Raw genomic sequence first — 22,964 nt, 5'->3', positions numbered from 1 at the left:
CCGGAGGTCCCAGCCTCACCTCCTTGTGAGGAGAAAAAGGGAAGCACCTACCTGCCTGACCACTTAAGAACTTTCTAAAGCTCCGCGCCTTGCTTGCCTCTCTGAGCAAGAAGAAGGGATGGGAAAAAAGGGAAAGTTCTGTCTCCTCCCGGGCTCCTCTCGCTGAGTCTTAGAATCCGCAGCCTAAGACTTGAGAGAGGTGCCTCCGCCGGTCCTCTTGCCTGGAAGAGGACAGAGGAGACTGAGGCGAGGAGGGACGGGCAGTGAGGTTCTGCGAAGTTGCGCGCCCGGACTTCTGCCGGGCATGTGCAGTAAGGAGGTGGGGGCCACCTCCCCGCGAGCTGCGTAGTGGCGCCGAGGCTGTGGCGCAGACCCTAGTGGGCCGGCAGATGGCAGGAGGGAACCTTGTTTGAAAGGATTTGGGCGAAGCGATGGGCGGGGGGCCTGGCGGGTGGCAAGGAGCAAGCGGCAAGCTAGCCCCAGGTCCAGTACTTGGGCAGGTGGGCGCAGGCTCCCGTGGGGTCGTGCCCCTCCCCAGTTTCCCCAGTTATTGGGGAAATAAACACAGCCTGGGAGCAGCTAAAAACCCAGAACCCCAAATAGCAAATATTCAGGGGAATGAGGGTCTATACACGAGTATTATGCCCCTAGCATTTTCCAATGGCTTAATAGTTTGAGGATGGTAACTTCGGGCAGCCATTAATCGTGAAACTACCTTTAGCAGATCTGTTACAGTGACTGTAATTAGAAAAGTTTCCAAAAAATACGTGCCCAAACAGTCTGAATTGGCTAATTACCTCATCTTCTTCAACAAGGGCCCCCACGGTTGAGGTAGTAGTTTGCAAGTCTGCAAGCCCATCTGAGGACTGCCCTGAGCTCGATTGAGCTGAGAAGGTGGTGCTGGAAGTGGACTAGAGCTGAGAGCATGGGTAAAGGGAAGTCTTTCCTGCGCTCTCAGTACACACAACCACTTCTCTCCTGCGGGGCAGTTCAGGGTGACACGGAGTCCTCACTGGAGGCCCCTTACAACTATTTCCTAGATAGGTGTTTTTGTTTTTGTTTTTTTTGTTTTTTTTTTTTTTTTTTTTTTTTTTTTGAGACAGAATCTCGCTCTGTCACCCAAGCTGGAGTGCGCTGATATGATCTTGAGTCACTGCAACCTCTGCCTCCTGGCTTCAAGAGATTCTCCTACCTAAGCCTCCTGAGTAGCTGGGATTACAGGCATGCACCACTACGCTCAGCTAATTTTTGTAGTTTTAGTGGAGAGGGGTTTCGCCATATTGACCAGGCTGGTTTCAAACTCCTGACCTCAAGTGATCTGCCCGCCTCGGCCTCCCAAAGTGCTGGGATTACAGGCGTGAGCCACCGCGTCCGGCTCCTAGATAGGTTTTTAACAAAGGTAACTCAGCAATACTCATTGGGTGCTTTGCATGTGCCAAGCTGTGTTTTAGGTGCTGAAGGTAGAGTAGTGAACAACAACAACAAAAGTATTGTATTAAGGAAAGGATATTTTGGAGTAATTTGCTGTTAATCAGGAGATTGAATCAGTCAGAATCCCTCTGTACCCACCAACGTTGTTTAATCTAGCTTGAATTCCACATGAGAAAATGATTGGATCAGGGCTAGGGGGCGGTCAGACACCACTAGATCGTGTTGTTGTACTCTGCAAGGCTGAAGATTTGGAGTAAATAGTGCCGCTCTTTCTTGGCCCTAGAAAATCAAATGATGGCTTACAGGAGGAGATCCCTGCAGTGGGAGCTAACCTGGCTGCTGCTTTTGGGGTGCACATGTCTTCAGTCTGGCCCTCCATGATGATTATGGAGTGCCTTTTGGCCATAGTGACAAGTCCAAAGGCGAAACAACTCAGAGCAAAGCCATCGTCCCAGAATCCATGGGAGTATCAAGAAGGTTGTTTCACTTAGGACACATGTCATGGGTTGTGGTCCTTTTCTCCTTCTTGAGTCAGTATGGGGAATCTTAAAAAAAGAGGCTCTACCACTGGGTGGCCCACCAGGCCCTCCTGGTACTGGTACTTCTGCCTGGTGTCTGAAGAGTCAGTCAGGTACCCACAGCCATTCTCACCATGATGGAACTTAACCTCACACTTTCAACACCACACCTGTATTAAAACCACCAAGTGCAGAGTTCATACCCCAGTGAGAGACCAGCAACTGCTTTGGATGTGTTGAGGTTTTCCTTTCTGCATCTTGGCTGTGTCTAGCTTGTATCTTGCACTCTGTGTTAGTTTGTAGCATTAAAATAGTGATTGGGCTGGGCATGGTGGCTCTCACCTATAATCCCAGCACTTTGGGAGGCCGAGGTGGGTGGGTTACTTGAGGCCAGGAGTTCGAGAACAGCCTGACCAACATGGTGAAACCCCGTCTCTACTAAAAATACAAAAATTAGCCAGGCGTGTTGACGCACGCCTGTAGTTCCAGCTACTCGGGTGGCTGAGCCACAAGAATTGCTTGAACCTGGGAGGTTAGTCTGATAAAGTAGGATTGATTTGTCAGACCCCACAAAAGGACAAATGTCTATGTTCCAGTTGTGCCCTGCTCTACCACTTTTCCTGTGGAACTGCAAGGGTTTTATTATCACAGGTGCCTGCGTGGCTGTAGTCACTGTGTGGATATTATCATGGGACACTGGGCAGGGGCATTTAGAGCTGTATATTTCAAATCCTGATCTCTGCTTCTCAGTCCCAACTAATGGGGCACGTTTTCTAGAGGGTCTGCCTGCACTGACCCACCCACTTTATTTCTTCTAATTAGCACAGCTCCATCGACAGCATATGGAACAGAAATATATTACTCAAGCTGATTTCAGGGCACGTTGGGGGAAAATCGGGAATATATGGGTGCTAGTAAATGCCCTTTGAATGGAAACTAATGTCAGCTGTCAGCAACGAGGTGGATTATGGTTCTTTAGTGTACATAAGAAAGTACTTCATTCTTCAGATGGAGTGCTTTTATGCCTATAAAGGAGATGGCAGCCCAGAGCTGATTCACTAATATAGATACACCGAGATTGCCTGCATTATTAAAAAATGTGCATTACATAATACATATTTTTGGACTAGATTCTGCATTAGCAATGTGCTTTCTTTGCAAGATGCATTTTAATCAGCAAACAAACATTTAACAAAACACTGCATTTTTGAGCCCCAGTCCTGTGTAGTTACAAATACATCTCAGTGTACATTCACCACAGGCTCTGGGAGGAAGGAGTGGGGGACTGCACTGAGATGCCATTCCATCTCACACTTAGTGCCGAGGTCAAGCAAATGGAGCCGTACAGAAGATGCTCTTTAAAATGCATTATGTGCATGACTTTAAAAAGTGCTCGCTGCAGAGTGAATTTCAAACAGGAGCAAGTGGGTGATGAACCACCTCTGTTGTTACCGGGCTAAGGAACAAGGGGCTCTCTCTGTCTGCAGGTAAATAAAGTATGGGCATATATCACTTACGGGGCTCTGCTGGAGGGAGGCTCCTAAACCAGTTGGACAGGAAAGCGCAGTTCCCAGCTCACTGCAGTATCATACAGTAAGCTTCTGATTCGGATAAATTGTGGAGAATATTGTCTTTAGCTCCTTAAAGGATTTTCATGTGGAAGAGGCCTTAAGATTTATTATATATGGCTCTAGAGGGCAAAATTAGAACCTATCGGTGGTAGTTGTAGCAGAAAGCCTTCAGCAGAACCCAAAGAAGAATCTGACATGGAGTGGGCTGTCAGAAAGTTGGTGCTTTGTCAGAAGCAATGTGAAGTCAAAGGACAGGTGACCACACACTGGAGATATTTTTCATGGTGTGCGTGAGCAAGTGGGGTTGGAACTTGGTGCCCACCGCAGTCTTATCAGGTTAGCCTCTGATTCCATTGAAGGCCTCTGTAGGCTGTGGGAGAAGGGTTTGGGGGCTCTACTGATGGACACGATCCTCCCCCCACCCTGCCACTTTTTACTATTTTGGAAGCATTGAAAGTGCAAGTGGCTCAGTGACAGGAAGGAATGTTGGGGTGGCAGTTTTAAGACAGGGCAAACAGATGTGTGCGATGGACCCAGCGGCCTGTGGAGGAGCTTTCCTCACCAAGGCAGGGTGTGGAGGCTCTTTGCTCCACAACTCACCACTTGTTGAAGCAAAGAAATTAGTCAAGTCCATCTGTTAATTACATTGGTTCTCTTTGCCTCCTCTCCTGGAGCTGTCTCGGAAATTACAAATGAAGTTGGCTATTTAGCAATCATAAATTGAGCCACTTCTATGATCAAGACACTATTCCGGGCATTGTGGGGAGATCGAAGTAATTGAGGATGAGCAATTCCTGCCATCCAACAACACACACATTGATGTAAAGTGCCCCCAAATATTAAAACCAGATTGCTGACAGGTGTAGAGTAATACGTTCCAGCCCAGATAGACAGGGAGGGAAGTTGAGTAACTGGTTAGAATCAGAGGTACAGTCATCTTGTGATTTTCAGAAAGAGATGAGTCTTTACCTAGTCTGACTCTGAGATTTTCTTTTGATTTTTAAAAGCCCATGAGAATTGCTTTCAATCCACTTGTTTCTAACCATGTGTCTACTGTGTGCAAAGCCGTGTGCTAGTGGCCCTGGGGGAGACAGATGAATCATGGGTTCTCAGAAGGCTTGCAGGCTATTGTCAGAGGTCCCATAGACCTCAGTGCATTTTCCAAGATGAAACTCAAGATAATGGATTGGTTCTGCCCTGCCTGGTGAGCGGGTATAATCACTCTTGAAGATATTTTTTGGATAATCATTGGAAAGGACTATTTTTGGAGATGAAGAGCTTTTCAAACTTTCCTTTGGATAGAAATGAATTCAGGGAGTTTGCAGCACTCCCCACCCCTCACTGTGGCAATCAGCCAGTAAGGCTCAACCCCACCGAGAATTTGGTATTGGCCCCTCCCACCTGTTCCCCAGAGAGGACTAGGTACAATGCAGAAGCATTTGGCTCAGTTCTCTAGGGTGCTATTTTGCTGCTATTCAGACTGCACTGATATCAATTGGCTCTCACCAGTAGAAATGGTGAAAACCTCGAGCTCCTGATTTTGAGATTTGGGGGGAATGCCATCTAGAGCTAAAAGCAAACAATAGAGGGAAATAATCACCTTTTTGACATGGCTGGTTTCTGTCTAGGCCATTGTTGGGATTACAATACTGTATTTGTGCCATTCGTTTTTAAAGGGAGTAGGATCAGAAAGGAGCCTTCGTTTTGTGCATAGAGATTGCTCGGAGCTGTCTTCCCAGTAGCTCCCTTACTTTCTCTTCACTTCGTGCTCTGTTGAGCTTCTCCTACTGATACAGTGCCTACCTCCCTCTCTCTCCCTCTGCCACAGGAGGAGCAATTTCTAGACTCTTGATCCAACGGGAAGCATCTAGAAGCCCCCTTGCTCAGGCAAAGCATCAGTACCCAAGAGGGGTACAGGCCCTCTTGGACGTGGTGTCTCATTTCTTTGCCGTGGCCCTGGAGCTTGGCATTCTATGTTCTCCGGTTCAGCCCCTGGACTCTGACACCCTGCCTTGCTTCATCCTGAGCTCCGGCTGTCTGCCCAGCTGGACCTACACTGAGCTTGTCTGGTTCTTTCCTGCAGCCAGCGGAGACATCATTGTCTCAGGACACCCCCAGTCTACGTGGTTCTGGCCCCAGATGTCCACCTCTGCCCTGCCCACCAGCAGCCATGCCAGCCAGTGAGCTGTGGGTGAAAACACTGCTGATTGCAAAGGACCACTCAACCGTCAGGAAAGCTCTCGGCTCGTAGCTTTGTCTTTTGTCCAGCTGTCCTGGACATCCTATCTTTCCTCTAACCCCTAGACCTGACAGACAGCCTCAAAGTTGTTTTCATCTTATCTGCTGAGGATCTGACTCACCCCATCAGATTTTTGGGAGGGAGAGAGCGAGCACGCCTCGAGCCCAGAGGGGAGAAACCCTTAGTGGTGTCACGGTTTAGGCACACGCTCATAGAAATCCTTGCAGCTCGAGCTCTTCAAAATATGATTAGACCAATTTTACATGTCTAGTCACTGAGGCTCCAGTAGATTGGGACTATTTCTATATGTGCAAAGTGAAGTGGATAATTGAGGCAATTATCTTCAGGCAAATGAATCTGGGCACTGTAATCAGTCCATCCTGATAACTGGGGAGAAATCGGCGTCATTCACTGTAGCATTGCTTTGCGTTAAAGAGAATTCTAAGATATTTGTTTGTTATTTTCGCTTGGCTTCATTTTTCTAAAAGACAGTCCAGTGAAGATGAGGTCCTGCCTCGTGCTGGTGTTAGGATGTGTGGCCCCCTTAGGTCTCAGTCAGGTGTGTGTGGGGTTGATCTGGATGGGTTGATAATCAGATCAATGCCCTAGCAGGGTGCATCCTTGGCTTCCTTGTGGTGGATACTTGGTTTCCACATCAAGGTTTTCTTTCCACTTCTTCCTTCCTTGTGTATGAGAACCCTGAGGTGTTGGATGGGTTGGTCTACAAGGTCACCTCCACTGCTAGGACGATAGGATTCCTAATAGGGCCCATGAGTGACATACACTGTGCATGATAAAATATCGTGGAGCCAGGAGAATGAAAGAAGGGCCTCTCGACGTCAGAAATGAGAACGCACTGGAGGCTGGTGATTACTTCTGGACCCCCTGTTCCCCATCCATTGTTTCGGCTAAAAGTCATCATAAATTGGGAATCCTTCCCTTTACTGGTCTAGAAGTTCCCTCAGGAAGCAGCCGTCACTTCTCTCCCAGCTCTTCACTGAGGAGGGAGGGAAGAGGAGCAAGAGAAGACTTTCCGGTTTTCCAAATGGCAGATTTGGTTTCAGGCATGTGAGGAGCCACATAGAAAAGGCATTGAGGCATGTCAGATTTGACTTAAGTGGAGGAGATCCTCGCCCTTAAGCAATAATCTGTGTATTTAGGGAGCCAACGGCCCAGCAAGAAGTCCAGCAGTGCCTCCTGAGTGCCCGGGCACCTGGTGGAGATGGTGCAGGGTCCCTGGCAAAAGAGCCTCTAGGACAGGAGTTGTGGCCGCCAGCCTGTGTCACACACTCACACTCGCAATTACAGGACAATGGGAATTTAATTAACTGCCAAAGTGTGCTTTTGACCATAAGCATTCTAGGAATGAGGTGCTGTGTGGGGCTTGAGATGAACCTTGGAAAATACTTAAGGAGAGGCTTGTTTTACGCTGTCAGGAAATCTTCATCTTGTCACTTTGTAAATTTTTGACCTTGCTCAGTTAGTTAGAAAAACAAAAACAAAAGCTTCCTGTCCACAACTGAGACAAGAGAGTTTTGCAAGACATCTCTCTGTCCTCGGAGTGTTGTGGCCTTCTGTGGGTTCTGTAGTTTTAATTGCTAGTGGTTTCATTCCTGCTCAGTTAGTGAAATTGCGGCATTTTCCCAGTATCTTAGCGTGACTGCTCTACAGCCTTAACAATGATGATTTTAGACTATATTTTAAGATCTGCTGCAGCAAATGCCTTCTCACTGCATAGTATCTCAGCATTCTCTGATGTTTTGTCCATGTATTTTTCTATATGAATTTAAGAACCATTTTTATCAAGTTTTATAAATGACCTTGGTGATATTTTGACTGGAATGGCGTTCAATTTATAAATTAAGTTGGGAAATATTGTCATCTTTTCTGCATTTAGTCTTAAGCCAGAAGTATGGCCTCTCAATCTGTTCGGGTCACTATTTCTCTCATTAAGGATTTGTGTTTTCTTCATGTAATTTTAATATATCCTATGTGAGTTTGATATGTGAATATATATCATATATTTCCCAAGTATTTGATGCTTTTGTTGCATTGTGAGTGGGCTCTCTTTTTTTAATTATATTTTCAGGCCTCTTATTGTGTATTTATAGAAATGATATTGATTTTTGTACATTTTTCTCATCTTCTCCTACTTTCAGAATTGGTTGGTTTATGAGGCAACCAGCAGCCTACTCAGGCAAACACTCGGAGAAGGTTTCTGGAGGATTTGGTAGAAGAGACTCCCTCATCAGGGAAAGAGTTGAACTAAGTCAGCGGTTCCCAAATGCCAGTCCACAGTGAAATGAGAAAACGAAAGATGTTGTAGTGGGGCTTTCATCAAGCTAAATTTATTCAGGGGAGGGACTTTTGATTTTGATTCTTGATTTTGAGGCTATATAAGCTTCCTGCCTTTTAGAATTTTGATGTCATTTCTTTCTAGAAGGATTGTAGATGATAATTAGGGGTTTTGTTTTGCCTTAAGATTTTAGAGTCTTTGAAAAGAAATAAATCAGAAATGCTTATAATAAATGAATGAATGAATAAATAAAACTGCTTGAATTCTACCCTCCCCAAAAGATTTTAGAATTTTTTTTTTTTTTTTTTTTTTTTTTTTTGAGACAGGGTCTTGCTCTGTCTCCCAGGCTGGAATGCAGTGGCTCAATCTCAGCTCACTGCAAGCTCCGCCTCCCAGGTTCACGCCATTCTCCTGCCTCAGCCTCCCGAGTAGCTGGGACTACGAGCACCTGTCCCCACTCCCAGCTAATTTTGTTTTTGTATTTTTAGTAGAGACGAGGTTTCACTATGTTAGCCAGGATGGTCTCCATCTCCTGATCTCGTGATCTGCCCGCCTTGGCCTCCCAAAGTGCTGGGATTACAGGCGTGAGCCACCGCGCCTGCCGATGTTGTTTTTTAAATTTTGCTTTTATTTAGTTTTCAGTGACTTTATCTAGCAGATTAAAAAGAAAGCAAAACAGCTGGCAACCCAATGTGAGTGCCACACATTTCTTTTGAAATATTAGCATGGTCTAGCCGGTAATATTTCATGGCATAAGCCACTGTGCGTAGATTTTGGTCTAAAATCTCAAAATCTAGGAACCTCCAATTCGGTGTCCTTTGGGTTTTACAGTTGTGATATTTGGTAAATCTGGACTTCTTTTTATATTTTAAAATCATTTTTAGTTTATTCTTTTGGGTTCTTCTAGTTAGTAGTGCCAGTTAGATTGATGTTTTTGTTACTTATTTCGGCTTTCTCTGACTTCTTCATCCTTCGTCTATGCCTTGTGTTGTCCTCTGAAAGTGTGTAGGAGAGAGAAGGGTGAAATGGGGGCATCCTCATTTTATATCTGTTTTTAAAGGGATTTTTCTCTAGTGTCTTTTCTCTGACAGTGTTTAGGTGGGCTTCAAAGGGAAAATAGATGGTATCTTATGAGAGGGCTCAACAGAAAGTTTGGAGGTGAGAAACCAGAAGCCAGATTTGGGACCACACAGGCCTGGATATAAATCTTGCCTCCTTCTGCTTGCTAGCTGACCAGTGACTATGCCTGGTGGCGGTGATGGTGCTGGTTATGATGGTGGTGTAGCATTGGTGGTGATGGTAGTGGTGGTGGTGGTGGTGATGATGGTGGTGTGGCGGTGATGGTGATGATAGTGGTGGTGGTGGTGGTGATGATGGTGGTATGGTGGTGGTGTGGTGATGGTGTTGTGGCAGTGGTGGTGATGATGGTGATGTGGCAGTGGTGGTGATGATGGTGGTGTGGTGGTGGTGATGATAGTGGTATGGTGGTGTGGTGTGGTGATGGTAGTGTGGTGGTGGTGGTGGTGGTGGTGGTGGTGGTGTGGTGGTGATGATGGTGGTGTGGCGGTGGTGATGATGGTAGTGTGGTGGTGGTGATGATGGTGGTGTGGTGTGGTGATGGTGGTATGGTGGTGGTGTGGTGATGGTGGTGGTGTGGTGGTGGTGATGATGGTGATGTGGCAGTGGTGATGATGGTGGTGTGGTGTGGTGGTGGTGATGGTGGTGTGGTGGTGGTGATGATGGTGATGTGGCAGTGGTGGTGATGATGGTGGTGTGGCAGTGGTGGTGATGATGGTGATGTGGCAGTGGTGGTGATGATGGTGGTGTGGTGGTGGTGATGATAGTGGTATGGTGGTGTGGTGTGGTGATGGTGGTGTGGTGGTGGTGGTGGTGGTGGTGGTGTGGTGGTGATGATGGTGGTGTGGCGGTGGTGATGATGGTAGTGTGGTGGTGGTGATGATGGTGGTGTGGTGTGGTGATGGTGGTATGGTGGTGGTGGTGGTGGTGGTGGTGTGGTGGTGATGGTGGTGGTGTGGTGGTGGTGATGATGGTGATGTGGCAGTGGTGATGATGGTGGTGTGGTGTGGTGGTGGTGATGGTGGTGTGGTGGTGGTGATGATGGTGATGTGGCAGTGGTGGTGATGATGGTGGTGTGGCGGTGGTGGTGATGATGGTGATGTGGCGGTGGTGGTGATGGTGGTGGTGTGGCGGTGGTGGTGATGATGGTGGTGTGGCGGCAGTGGTGGTTATGATAGTGGTGTAGCAGTGGTGGTGGTGGTGGTGGTGTGGTGGTGGTAATGGCCAAGAGGTGAGAGAGTGAGGGGGCAGGATTTTGAGGAGCCCAGCCATGCAGAAAGAGCCTAAAATAAAGTTGGAGTTGGCAGTCGAGTTGGATTTTTTTTTAATTTCACTTTCCGGTTCTCTTTTAGTGGATTCTTAATGGAAAGCCTTAGAAGCTGTAGAGTTTGGTCTGCACAGCTGCACTGAATGCCCATTCTAGGTCCTGTACTCTGCGAGGCACTGGGAATAGAATGGTGAATGCATGCAGTGAGGGGGATCTGGAAATAATGAGTCATCGTGCTAAGGAGGGTCTCATTACAACCTGAGCTAAGGACGCTGGAAAAGAAACATGTTCTTTTGTTTTTTCCCCGAGTATACAGCAGAAGAAGCCACCCTATATTTGGGCAAGGCAGGGAATACTTTACTGAAAAAGTGATACGGGCACACTTGAGCTGAGAACTGAAGGGTAAGCATGTGGCAGCAGGGGGGTGGTGCAGTTCCAAGTTGAGGAGTAGCCAGAGGGTGGTGCAGTTCCAAGCGAGGAATAGTGTATTTGCCAGCCCTCTGGCGGAAAGGAGCTAAGCCTGTTAGGGAAACTCACAGGTCAGCAGAGCTGGAGGACAGAGATGAATCTGGAGGGCTGGGCAGGGATCTCTGGGCCCAACAGGTTAAACTGCAGTCTTTCTGTTGTCTTGAACAGCCGTAAACAATGGGAAGCCTTTGTCCTGATGGCCATGAGGGACCGAAATCAAGTTGTCTGTTTTAAAGACCTCTGTGGCCACAGAGTAGGGGGATGGAATTTGAGAGGAAGCTAGAGTTGATAATAGCTGGGTCTAGGGAGGTGGTTGGTTTTAGAAATACATAAAGCTGAGGATAGTGAGAGTGGCTTTTAGAGTTACTTAGGAGAGTGTCTTACAAGGCTTGGTGATAACATGGATGTGGGGAATTGGCTGTGTCAGGATGACAGCTAGGTGGAACTAGATGGAAGCTAGTACTTTTCACCAAGCTAGAGAAGCAGGGAAAGAGGCCTAGGTGTGAGGTAGCAGGAGGCCATGAGTTCTGCCATGTTGAGTGGGGTGGTGAGGCCATGAGTTCTGCCATGTTGAGTGGGGTGGTGGGGCCAAGAGTTTTGCCATGTTGAGTGGGGTGGTGGGGCCAGGAGCTCTGCCATGTTGAGTTGGGTGGTGGGGCCAGGAGTTCTGCCATGTTGGGTGGAGTGGTGGGGCCAAGAGTTCTGCCTTTGGTCTGTTGAGAGCAAGGTGCCTTTAGGCTGCACGTGACAAGGTATCGAGACAAGGTGTCAGACAGGTAGAAAGATGTTCTAGGTCTTGGGCACAGTGGAAAGGCTGTCATAGAAGCAGAAAAAGTCTAGTGCTAAGTGGGAGACAAGAGAGGAACACTCCAAATTGAGTTTCCAACCAAAGTCATTATCAACAGGAGTCATCCTGGAGCTGGACGGCACTGGAGAGATCCAGTCTCAGCCCTTTTATTTTACAAGTAAGGAAACTGAGGCTTAGAGAGGTGGGACCTCTCTAAGGTCCCACCTTAGAGTGGTAAAGCCACTCTTAGACTGAATTTTTCTAGTCCTAGTTCTATCCCTCAATTGTTTACTACACCAAGCAGAGAATCTTCCCATGGAGGTGGAACATGAGCCAAGGGCTCAGATGTCAGCCCCCTTGATATCAGATTTATTTTTTGTCAGCAACCAAATGGACGGTTCACAGCTTCACATTCTTTTCTTGATCACTTTAGAACTGACATTCCTCCAGCTCCTTATTAAAGAAAGAGCAAAGCAAGAGCTGGCTAGATGTGGTTTGGAAGGTAGAAATAGACTATACCATGTCTTTAGTCATGAGCCTGGCAAAGTCCACATGGCAGCCGGGAAGGGTTTGGCCAAGGCTAAAGCCAGTATGACTTGGTGGCACTCTCTTTTTCTGTTGGTTGTTCCAAAAGCACCAGTTATTACTTAAAACTGGCCCCTAAAATAGGAGCATTAAGGTACAAGAAAGGCAAGTTCATTTTTCTCAAGATCCTTTTTCAAGATGTCTATACTGTGAAACTGATAACATATCAGCAGCTTCCCCCAGCCATGACTTCTTAACTTTAGTGTTTAACTGCACATGCAATTATATGAATTACATGTATTATCTAATAGTTTTAAAATATTAGATAAAGCTAAGGCTAATGTCTGCTTTCATGACCCTGCACCAGCCGCAGTTTTCATGCATCACCTCTCAAATCCCCCAGAGGTTACCAACTTGACAAATAATGGGTTTCCATAGAGGATGTCATCTTGAAAAACACAAACATAGTTTCATGCGTTTCATTGGGCTTCACATTGCAGCCTTTTCATCTTTCTGCATATCTTGGAGACCCTTTCCTGCTGGTTCCTGTAGGATTTGCCTTGTTCTATTTCACCATCCCCTCATCGTCTGGGCTGAATAAAGACAGTCAGCAGTCACATCCCTGTCGACGTGCATTCAGCTCTTGCCACTTTGTCCCTGTTAGAAACTGCACTGCCGACCATGTCGCGGTACACACCTCCATGTAAGTGTCACAAGTGTTTCTCTGGAGATGATATCAAGCAGTGGAGCTGCTGCTCGTAGGCCAACACAGAGCGTTGGCTACACTGCACTTCTCTACGAGGCAACCAGTGTGTCCCCACCAGCAGTGCCTGAGTATTTGTCTCCCATCGCCTGCTAGCACCACCCTCTTCTTTCTGGTAGAGGAGACAGTAAGACTGTAGCATCCCCAGGCCCTCTATGAGTCAGGAGAGAGGGCTTGGAGCTGTTTTCCTGCTCTGCTTGTGGGGCTGGGTTTCTGAGGCCCATGACCTTGGCTTCATCAATATTTTCTCTAGCCTGTCAAGAAAAGAAGTTGAACTTCAGTGAAATATATCTCAGAAATTTGCCACAAGGAGAGGGCTAGGGAAACCTAACCAAAAGATGTTAGAAAAGGGAGGCCAAGAGCATCCCAGGTTCTGTGTCCAGTTTCCTTCAGTCCTTCAGGAAGGTGGCTGGGCTGTTTTAGAAATAACATAGTTCAACCAGGTACGGTGCCTCACGCCTGTGATCCCAGCACTTTGGGAGGCCGAGGCGGGCAGATCACTTGAGGTCAGGAGTTCAAGACCAGCCTGGCAACATGAAACACCATCTCTACTAAAAATACAAAAAAATAAAAATAAAAAAGCCAGGCATGGTGGAGCGCGCCTGTAGTCCCAGCTACTCGGGAGGCTGAGGCAGGAGAATTGCTTGAATCCAGGAGCCAGGATCACGCCACTACACTCCAGCCTGGGTGGCAGAGTGAGACTGTCTAAAAAAGGAAAAAAAAAGAAAGAAAATAAAGAAGTAACATAGTTCAAACTGCCATTGGAGAACTCTTAATAGTGCCCCAATTATAAACCATGCATCTCTCCCCGATTATAAACCATGTATCTCTCCCTCACCATCTGATCATTTTAAATCCAGATCCCCTCTGCTAATCCAGGATCTAAACAGTTTAAGCCGGGAATGGCCACAATTTAAAGAATGCTCTCCAGCCTTTGAAATTCAGGTCCCTATTCCCCTTTGGCCCCAAACCCTCCCCCTGCCCGCTCCTTGTAGGCATAGATGAGTTAGTCATGGTGTATAACTAGGGTTACCATAACATTTGTCATCCACCTGGGACATCTTTACGCATGAAAGGCAGCGCTAACCAGGGGGATGCTGGGATGACAGGGGCAGAGCAGGATGTCTGGGCCCCCAGCCCTCCCGTCATGACAGCAGCAGTGTTGTTAATAGTAGTATGACAACATTGCAAAAAAATGTACATGCTCAGTCACATAACTATACAAATAATTAGTATTAATGTTATTATTATTAGCAGTTTTAAAAGAGAAGTAACTTCCCTTCTCCCGCTATTTTTAAATAGACTTCAGCGTGCTGAAAGTTCTCCCATTGAGAGCACTTATGCAGTTGGGTGAACTATCTGCATGAAAGTGACATTTGCTCATCTATCTTTCTTGCTGAAGTCATCGTCTAAAGGTAAGCAAAAGAGTAAGCTCAGGAGAAAGAAAATGGCACACTCTCAGAGACCTTTCTTGGGGCTGCTGATTGAGAGACACGAGGCCTGTGGCCACCAGTTGTCGTGGCTTTATGCAGCAGCAGCAGTGGCAGGGACTCTGGGCTTCCACGCTCCCCTCTCGTCCATGCCAGGAGCATTGCAGCCTCTTCTAGCAGGGCTAGGATGCCCCACAACTCTGAGCCTTGAACAGGGTAGGGGTCCATTCAGACTGGGGGTTGCTGGCCTAGGGTTATGAGTGACTTTTGTTGGCAGAGACTACAGTTAAAACCATCTAAGTGCACAAGTACCTTAGAAATTAGAACAAAAATTCCACTCCCTTAGGATTATCGAGGTCATTTTTGCTCAGACTTTGATTATTTTCACACCACCTTCACGGGTTTTGCCACATTCCTATACTGAACTGCACTTCACAGTTCTCTCTAAGTCAGCTATTTCTTTATGTAAATACATTGGTTTTTAAAGGAAAATTATACAACTGCTATTGAAAGATTACCAGTATCCCTGGCTTCTGGTTAAGTATTTTAAAAATACTCATGAAGACAAGTGCATGCTCTGGAAATGGCAGCATGGCTGATGTCCCTCCAGGCGCAGCCCTGAGCACCTCCTTGATCCTGTCCCCATCCACCCAGTCTCTTCATTGACCTGAGAAATGCTCATCTGGACTCTAGGAGAGATGGTGAGAGATGGTCTTGTATGACACAAAGATTTCCCACCAAAGGGGACAAATGAGGTTTTGCTCCCAGTATCTGGTCAGGTGCCTCTTAGCTAAGGAGTGATAGGAAGAGTTCTCATTCCAACCAGCGGAAGCCTGTTGAGTTTCAATGGGGCTAAATTACTTGGGGCACATTTTCTTCCCATGACATTTGTTGTCTAATAATAAGTCAACAGATGGAGTTGTCTTGATCTGCCTTTACCATGACATTTGCTCCCACTTCACATGTTTATGTTTGCAGATGCAGCCAAGAAGCAGTCGGTAGAGCTGTGTCCCAAGCCCCAGCGAGATGAGCCCGGGCACTTCTTACTTCCTGCTGGCACGCTCTGAAGCAGTGTTCCAGCCAGAAGGCCTCTCACAGAACCCATCCACTCACCTCTGTTCTCAGTCCCAGCTTTTCTGGGGATTGAGTGGGGGGAGCTGGGTCTGTTCTCCCATAGTGCTCTCTGTTCTTGATAGGATGCCAGAAAGTACAATGCTCTCTTCATCAAGTTCAAAAGCAGGCAAAACCAAGTAATGCATGCATGATAAATGTTTACAGCGAGCATATGATAAACTCAGCTTCTGCATTTGGTTTCTTCTGGCAGGGGAGACCACAAGGAGTGGGAGAAGGACATTCTGCTAGATGAAGTTCTTGGCTGTGTTCTTCCTTGGGTTGGGCTGCATAGGGTCACGGGGTTGAATGATAGTATTTTTAAATACTAAATTTTAAAAGTACGTATTCGGACTCCCTCCATGGGTCAGTGGCATGGGACAGCTGAAACCAACCCAGGGTATTTGGGAGTGGGCCTGCTGTGCTATGGCAAAAGGAGGTTGTTTTGAGGCTGAGCTGTTGCTGACCAGCGTGGTGGGACTTTTTGCTCACCTTTCTTCTTTCTATACAAATTAAGAACCCTCAGAAGAGTTCTTAGCACATATTAGGCCCTCAGTAAATATTTGTTGAACAATTTTTCACATGTGTATTTTTAAACTTGTTGTTATGGAAATTTTCAAGCACACCAAGGCAGAGAGGAGGCCAGCGTAGCTGCGCTGCCCATCAGCTTCTGCTGCTCTGCTTTCCTCTGTCACCACACCTCTTCTTCTGGAGCCCTTCACAGCAAATCCCAGAAATCATAGTGTTTCACCCCTGGCACTTTTGGACAGTAGAGTGGGTTCTGTTCTGGATTTGTGGCTCTGATCCACCTAACAGTTCGTTCTTCATGGGTTCTTTTTGGATATATTGAAGCCGACCTCTTCCTCCCCAAAGAGAGCGTGTCAGGAAAATGAAGCCTTTCTCTGTATCTCCCTGTGGGGGATTTCCTCGCTGCATGGGTGTGTACTTGGCTGCATGTTTGTGCTGGGCATTGTGCTGGACCCATGTATCAATGATGAGAGAAGAAGCCTGTGGCCTGGGGCCTCCATGCAAATGCAGGCTGATGGCGCGGTTAGGGGAGCGGACCTTTGTTCCTGTGAGCACTAGGAGTGTTCTAAAGCGACCACCCATCTTTTGAGCCCCCTTTCACGACTCCCAAGTTGATCATTGGTGATTTCCCCCATTGCCAAGTCAGAGTGGACATTTTCAGCAGACAGTACCCCAGCGGACTGCAGCTCTGCCCCTTCTGACAGAAGGCACATTGGGAACGTGCAGAGCCCACATCCAGGGTGATGGCAGTTTTCACCATCCATGTGGAAAGACCTGGCCCCGGCCAGCTGCTGGGCCTCTTGGCACTGTATTAATAGCAAGGCCATGGGGCCCACTGGGGTCGGGAGACGGGGGGGAAGGAGGACAGCTGTGGCGGACATCACTGCATGCTCCAGGCATGTGTGCCCGTCACAGGCATACAGATGGCCACACCTTGACCTGCCTCTCCAAAGCCCCCCAAGCCCCTGCCAGCCTTCTCCTTGTAGGGGCAGGAATTGGCTCGCACTGATGACCCATTTGACAAAGGAGCCAAATTAAGAATGGCATGATTGGAATAGAGGGTTCCAGTGGCCCCGTGTTCAGGGTCAGTTTATGCTTTTATTGGACGCACAGGCATGGGGGCCGAACGAGGCAGTGGTATTTAAACAGCTGGGGATATTGGGTTCTATATGCCAAGGCTGGACAGATATTTTTAAATGTCACAGGCCAAATGGAAGCTCAGTTGGCAGCAGGATGGAGGGGCAGGGGGATTTGGAGGCCACTGCATTGCCGTGGCTAGATATGGCCAGGAGAGCTGAGTAGGATTAAAGCCTGGGAAGAAGCCAGCCTGGGAAGTGCCCGTGAAGAGGGAGCAGGAAGGATCATATGAGGAAACAGTAGGCGCCAGGGGTGGTGGGCAGGCAAGAGCACAGGTGCTGGGGCCAGGGGCGGACAGAACTGTGTGAAAGCACCAAGGACAGGGCCAGAGGAGCCAGGTCAGAGCCCAGCCCTAGCTCGGGAACACGTAGGGAGCAGAGCTGGTGGTTCAGGGCCCTGTTCTGGCATCAGAGAGATGTGAGCACTAACCTCACCACCCTACTTTCCACCCTGGGGCCTTGGGGCAACTTATTTATCTGCCAAGGCAGTTTCCTGACTTCAGGAAGGGGCCAGGAGAGGATTAAGTAAGAACAAGCAGCACCTGACACTCAGAAAAGTGTCCCTAAATGATCGCCGCCTTTATTAATAGTACAAATTAATGGGTGACCAGCCTCCATTGTGGGATGGAGCCGGAAGCTGCTCTCCAGGCCTGCTCTCACCCAGAGACACGGTGTGTTTCGACCACACAGGAGTTCTTTTAAGGATGAATGATGACCGCCAATGGTTAGGTATCAGCAGATTTTACAGAAGCCTTTGGCCATTTGACTTCTCCTGGTCTAGAGGAGCCTCTAGTTTTCTGGGGCTTGCCTCTTCCTGTCCATAGACAACCATAGCTGGGGTGCGGCCGCCCCCTGTCGGCCAGCAGCACACGCACCCCTGTGCCTGCCACCACCTGTGCCTGTCACTCATCTCTGAGTGGGGCCTGGCCTCCTTAGGCATTTGCACTTGCTCTCCCTGCAGTAAAGGGGCGCTATTATTATCTTATAAGAAGCAAGGGTCATCGTCAGAACTGGGCAGGGACCCAGCAACTGAGTTCTGGCTGGGGCCTCCTTGCCTTTGCTGTGACATTGGTCTGGGAGACCTGGGCTGATGGATGAGCATTGAATGACTGGGCCTGGGGAGCCATCATGGCTGCCTGCTTTCCTCCTGGTGGGCCCCTTAGTAAGCTGAGCAGAAACAGAAAATGGCTAGGGCAGTTACCGTGGCCACCTAACATCTGTGCATCCGTCGGCCTTCCCTCATTCTCGTCGGGATAGGGATGACTTAGGAAAGCCAGAGGAGGCCCAGGCTGCTATGAAACCTGGGCCTTGCTTTTCAGCACAAGGATTTCAAGAGGAGAGGAGGTGAGGGAGGAGGGGAGTTTCTGTTGGGGCTGTTGTGGGCCTCAGGCAGCCCCTGAGTGAATCCCTATTTGTATTCAGAATTCCCTCCTTTTCCTTAGTGGGTCAGAGTTCTCTCTTGCTCATCCAGGCCTCAGAGAAGAATCCATGGTGGTTGTGACCACAGCTAGGCCTTAACTCCTTCAGGGCCATATACAAGAAGGCTCAGAAGATCCCCTCATCTTCTGAAGAAGTGTGAGTCTCCTCCTGTAGGCTTCCAAGGGACGCTAGGGTTAGCCGTACTTGCATAGCCTGCCCCACGCTCAGGCTTCTTGGCACAGAGAAGCCCTTTCTCTTACTGATTTATGGTGCCTGCCATGTTCTAGGCATTAGAGAAATGCATTAATTTACTCTTCATGGCAAACTTATGGGAAAACTGAGGTACACACAGGTCAAATAGCTTGCCCAAGGCCACACAGCAGGAAAGTCGTGGAGTCTGGATTTGAACTCCAGTGGCTGGTCAGGCTCTAGAGGTCGCCTTTCAAACCACGGCCCTCAAATGCTGCCTGGAAAATGATGGAGCCGATGGAGGGGTCCGAGGTGATGGCTCTGGTGAGTCAGGAGCCTGCCAAGTCACAGGAGCTGGGGAAAGAGCACACTGGACAGAGGGGACAGCCAGTGGAAGGGCCCTGAGGTGGGAAAGAGCTGGCCATGAGCTGTAGGGAAGCGGGAAACCAGTCTGGCTGCAGGAAGTGAGCAGGGGCTAGGGAAGGAGCTGGGGTAGCTGAGGAGACAGCACCATAAGGGCAGCCCATGGCCATGGCACTGGGGTCTGATTCCAAGTGCAGTGGGAAGCCCTGAGGCTTCTGAGCAGGGCCCTGCTGGCTTGAAGGTCTCCCTGACTAGGAGATGGGATTCTTGTGGCAAGAAGAGAGCGGGGAGAGCAGGAGCTGAGCTGCCCCACATTGGGTAGCTGGGGTCTTTTCACTGAAGGGGATCTGATATGGTTTGGCTCTGTGTCCCCACCCAGATCTCATCTTGAATTGTAACTCTCACAATTCCCACGTGTCATGGGAGGAACTGGGTGGGAGGCGATTGAAGTATGGGGGTGGGTCTTTCCTGTGCTGTTCTCGTGATAGCGAGTCTCATGAGATCTGATGGTTTTAAAAAATGGGAGTTTGCCTGCACAAGCTCTCTCTCTCTTTGCCTGCTGCCATCCATGTAAGATGTGACTTGCTCCTCCTTGCCTTCCGCCATGATTGTGGGGCTTCCCCAGCCACATGGAACTGTAAGTCCAATTAAACCTCTTTCTTTTGTAAATTGCCCAGTCTCAGGTTTGTTTTTATCAGCAGTGTGAAAACGGACTAATACAGGGTCCATCTGGGAGAGGCTGCCTTTCTCTGAGGCCTCTTGCTTGGCAGTGTAGAGAAGGTTCACTAGTGCTTCTGGAATCTTCCTTGGCCCTTTGGGACTCAGCCTATAGTCAGAGCTGGTTCCTTAGGCCTTAGGTGGGGCACCCTTGGAGAGCTCCCTGGGGTAGGTGTCCAGGTGCCATGTATGGCTCCGGTTATTCTGGTGCCTCCCTCCCTTCGTCTACCTTCTGGAGGGCTCGGCTCAGCCTCGTCTTGGCAGCTGGGCCAAGAGGCGGGCTCCGTGGGTTTCCCATGTATATTTCTTGAAAGGTGAGAAAGTGAGCCCCACATGTGTGGCTCAGTGGTCAGCGCCTAAGGCCGCATCTCCAGTTCCACGACAAAAACACCAGGTCAGGTGCATGGGTGGCTGGTGTTCACCATGGCAACACCATGAAGGCATCTCTTTGCCATTCCTGGTGCCCCCACTGGAGCAGGTGTCTGAACTCTGGTGATTGAGAATCTGGGGGCTCTGGTGGGGCACAGAGTGCCCAAGCCCCTCTCCACTAGATGGCACAGCTGCAGTGACAGTACGGACAAGCATTCAGCACCTCTTTTCCAGGAGGGTCACCTGGGGTGGGGTGCGAGAACCCCTTTGCCCTGGGCATCTGTTGGACCTGAGTCCGGGTCCCAGCTGTTCTACCTCACACTGAGGTCGTGGTCACCTGTGTGGGTCTGGGTTTTTTGTCCGTGACAAAGGTTGGGACCAGAGGTAGATGGGTTCGCCTGCTCTATTGTTGCATGATGGAAACAATCCTGGTTGGTTGCCTGGTTTCTGCTTGGGTTCCCATTCCTTGCCCTGGCCCTACAGGATCAGTGGAGCACCATAGCCCTGCCTCCTTTCTCTGGCCAGCCAGAGAGCTTCAGAAAAGGCTTATCTAAGCCTGGCTTCTTGCCCTCTGTTCTTGAGGGCCCTGAAGAAGTTGCCTCTGGCAGATGGCTTGTCTCAGATCACACACAAAGGCCTTGGAGATTGGGACTCCACACCCATTTCATTGAAACCTGCTCTCCCCCCATCAGAAAAAGGGCCATGTTTTCAAAACCATAACTGCTTCTCTCTTAAATCAACAATAAACAGCAGCCTAAAGATTGCCCATAAAAGTAAGTTCCACTGATGGCTGTTCTGGCCGTTGGAAGCAAGGTATCAAGTGTGACCACGGGAGATCACGCTGCAGGTGAGTGTGTATGCACCTGGTTTCATTTCTATTGTTAATCCTTTGCCCTGTTTTTCTCTTTCTTTTTATTCCAAACCTGTCTGCTCCCAAGGGTCCCTGTCTGCTTCCAAGGGTCCCTGGAACCTTCTGCAGCTGTGCCTCTCCAGAGCTCCGCCTCATTAGTGCCACGTTCCTGGTTTGAAAACCATGGTACTTCAACCTCTTCTAGATGGGAGTTAACCTTTGCCCTCTGAAGGAAAGGTTTGATAAAGCAAAGAGAGTTTGGTGAACAAGATCCTTGTGGAGGTAAGAGCTGATCTCTGACGTCCACTGGGAACTGGCTGCTCTGCAGGTTTCTATATCACATTTTCTGCACATGTCCATTAGAATTGGAGTTGGGGCGTATCTAGTTTTGAATAAAGGCCCAGCAGGCCCTCTCAGATGCACCCTGTCAGACAGAGCATACTGTGGATTCTTTAGAAATGGCTTGACTCATTCTTGGTGGTGACCACGCCACCCACAGGCACCTAAAATGAAAGGATTTTTGTTAGCTGGTTACACCAAACCACCTCAGGCAATACGTGGGAGACTCCAAACCAGCTGCTGTTAAAAAAAAAAAAAAAAAGGCAGCAGAGCAGTCATAGAACAGACCCTTCTTACTGCTGCATACAAGATGATCCCATGGAATGCAGGCAGCCACAGGTTTATCCATATGTGCTCTGTGTATCTGGGGCTGCTAGGCTGGTTAGATTTGTGGTCTTCTTCCTCCTGAGGAGGACCCCAGAGAGAGCCAACCTGAGCCCTCACCATTGTTCCTTCCCTGGCAGCACTTACAGAATGATCCTCTAAGACCTCCCCCCTCCAGCCCTAGCTGGGTTCCTAATTTTCCAGCTATTTAATATCTTCTTTATGTCTCAGTGAATGTTCCCAGGTAGAGTGGCCAGACAGACTCATACTGACAGTTCTCAACAGCCAGTCCTATCCTCCTAAAGATCTCCAGAATCAGCCATGTGGACCTGATGCTAGAGGCCTGTCAGCACTGGGGGACCCGGGAGAAGCAGCTCAGGTCTTCAGCAGAAGCAGGGCGGTTCTCCCAGTGGTTTTCCTTGACTGTGAGGAACTAGCCTGCTGCTTTGCTCAGGAGTGAGCTGCCGGCTCCCCTTTGATGTGCTGCGTCTGTTCAGAACCAGGCAGGGGTGCTTCACCGCGGCAGCACTTGAGTGAGGCAGTGGTTCAGGGACTCTTCTCCCGGGGCCCCACACAAAACATTGTTAGCACAGACCTGCCACTCAGATCAAGGTGGCCAGCAGAGCCATCAGAGAATAGCCTTCAGAAGATGAATGGCAAGGCCAGCCGGCAGCACGTGAGGCCAGGGCAGAGACGCAATGAACTGTTCCATGGCGCCCCGAGCCTGCTGCCAAGGCCGCCTTGGAGCTGAGATGGAGGCGGGGTGGCTAAGAGGCGAGTTTGATGTGCATGTTTGAGAAGAGGGCTCCATGGAAAGTGCTGTAGGGGCCTTGGCTGGGGACCACGTGAGCCCTTGTGCAGAGAGGGCCTGTGTCTGTGGATCTGGGGTCCACCACAGGCTACTGAGATGGGACAGGGCTGGGAGGGTTGAGGAGGGGAGATCCTGAGTGAAATTGTGAAATCGGGCCCAGCCTCATGTGGGAGGTGAGAAGAAAGGACCCTTCCGGAGGGCCCCCCCTCAATCCTGTTGTGCCTAATTCAGAGGGTTGGGTGGAGGCTCTCCTGAAGGGCTCTGAAGAGCACTGCACCCACAGCCGTGTGCCAGGAGTGGAGACAGGACAGTCGATACAAGAGGGGCCCCTGTCATGTCAGCTGTGGGTCCCCTGGGGCAGCCGGGCACTGGGGAATGGTGACCTTGCCGTGCCGCGCCTCTGCCACAGTCTCCCGTGGGTCCCCACTGCCGGGATT

The 22,964-nt window shown here is 49.0% G+C and overlaps 1 protein-coding gene across 4 annotated transcripts in view; it reads left to right on the top strand.

Annotated features, from left to right (window-relative positions):
- Positions 1-22,647, top strand: part of LOC134738897 (uncharacterized) — a 33,554-nt gene extending 10,907 nt beyond the window's left edge. For all 4 annotated transcript variants that reach the window (XR_010125129.1, XR_010125131.1, XR_010125130.1 and 1 more), the window contains one exon: positions 21,142-22,647. Coding sequence is in view for 1 of the 4 variants with exons in the window: in XM_063659080.1 (XP_063515150.1) it covers positions 21,142-21,283 (142 nt within the window). In the remaining 3 variants the exon portion in view is untranslated. The remainder of the gene's footprint in view (positions 1-21,141) is intronic.
- Positions 22,648-22,964: the final 317 nt, after the last annotated feature.

The sequence above is a fragment of the Pongo pygmaeus genome, chromosome 21 (assembly GCF_028885625.2).
Source record: "Pongo pygmaeus isolate AG05252 chromosome 21, NHGRI_mPonPyg2-v2.0_pri, whole genome shotgun sequence".
NCBI lineage: Eukaryota > Metazoa > Chordata > Mammalia > Primates > Hominidae > Pongo > Pongo pygmaeus.
This window is presented reverse-complemented; position numbering and strand designations above follow the sequence as displayed.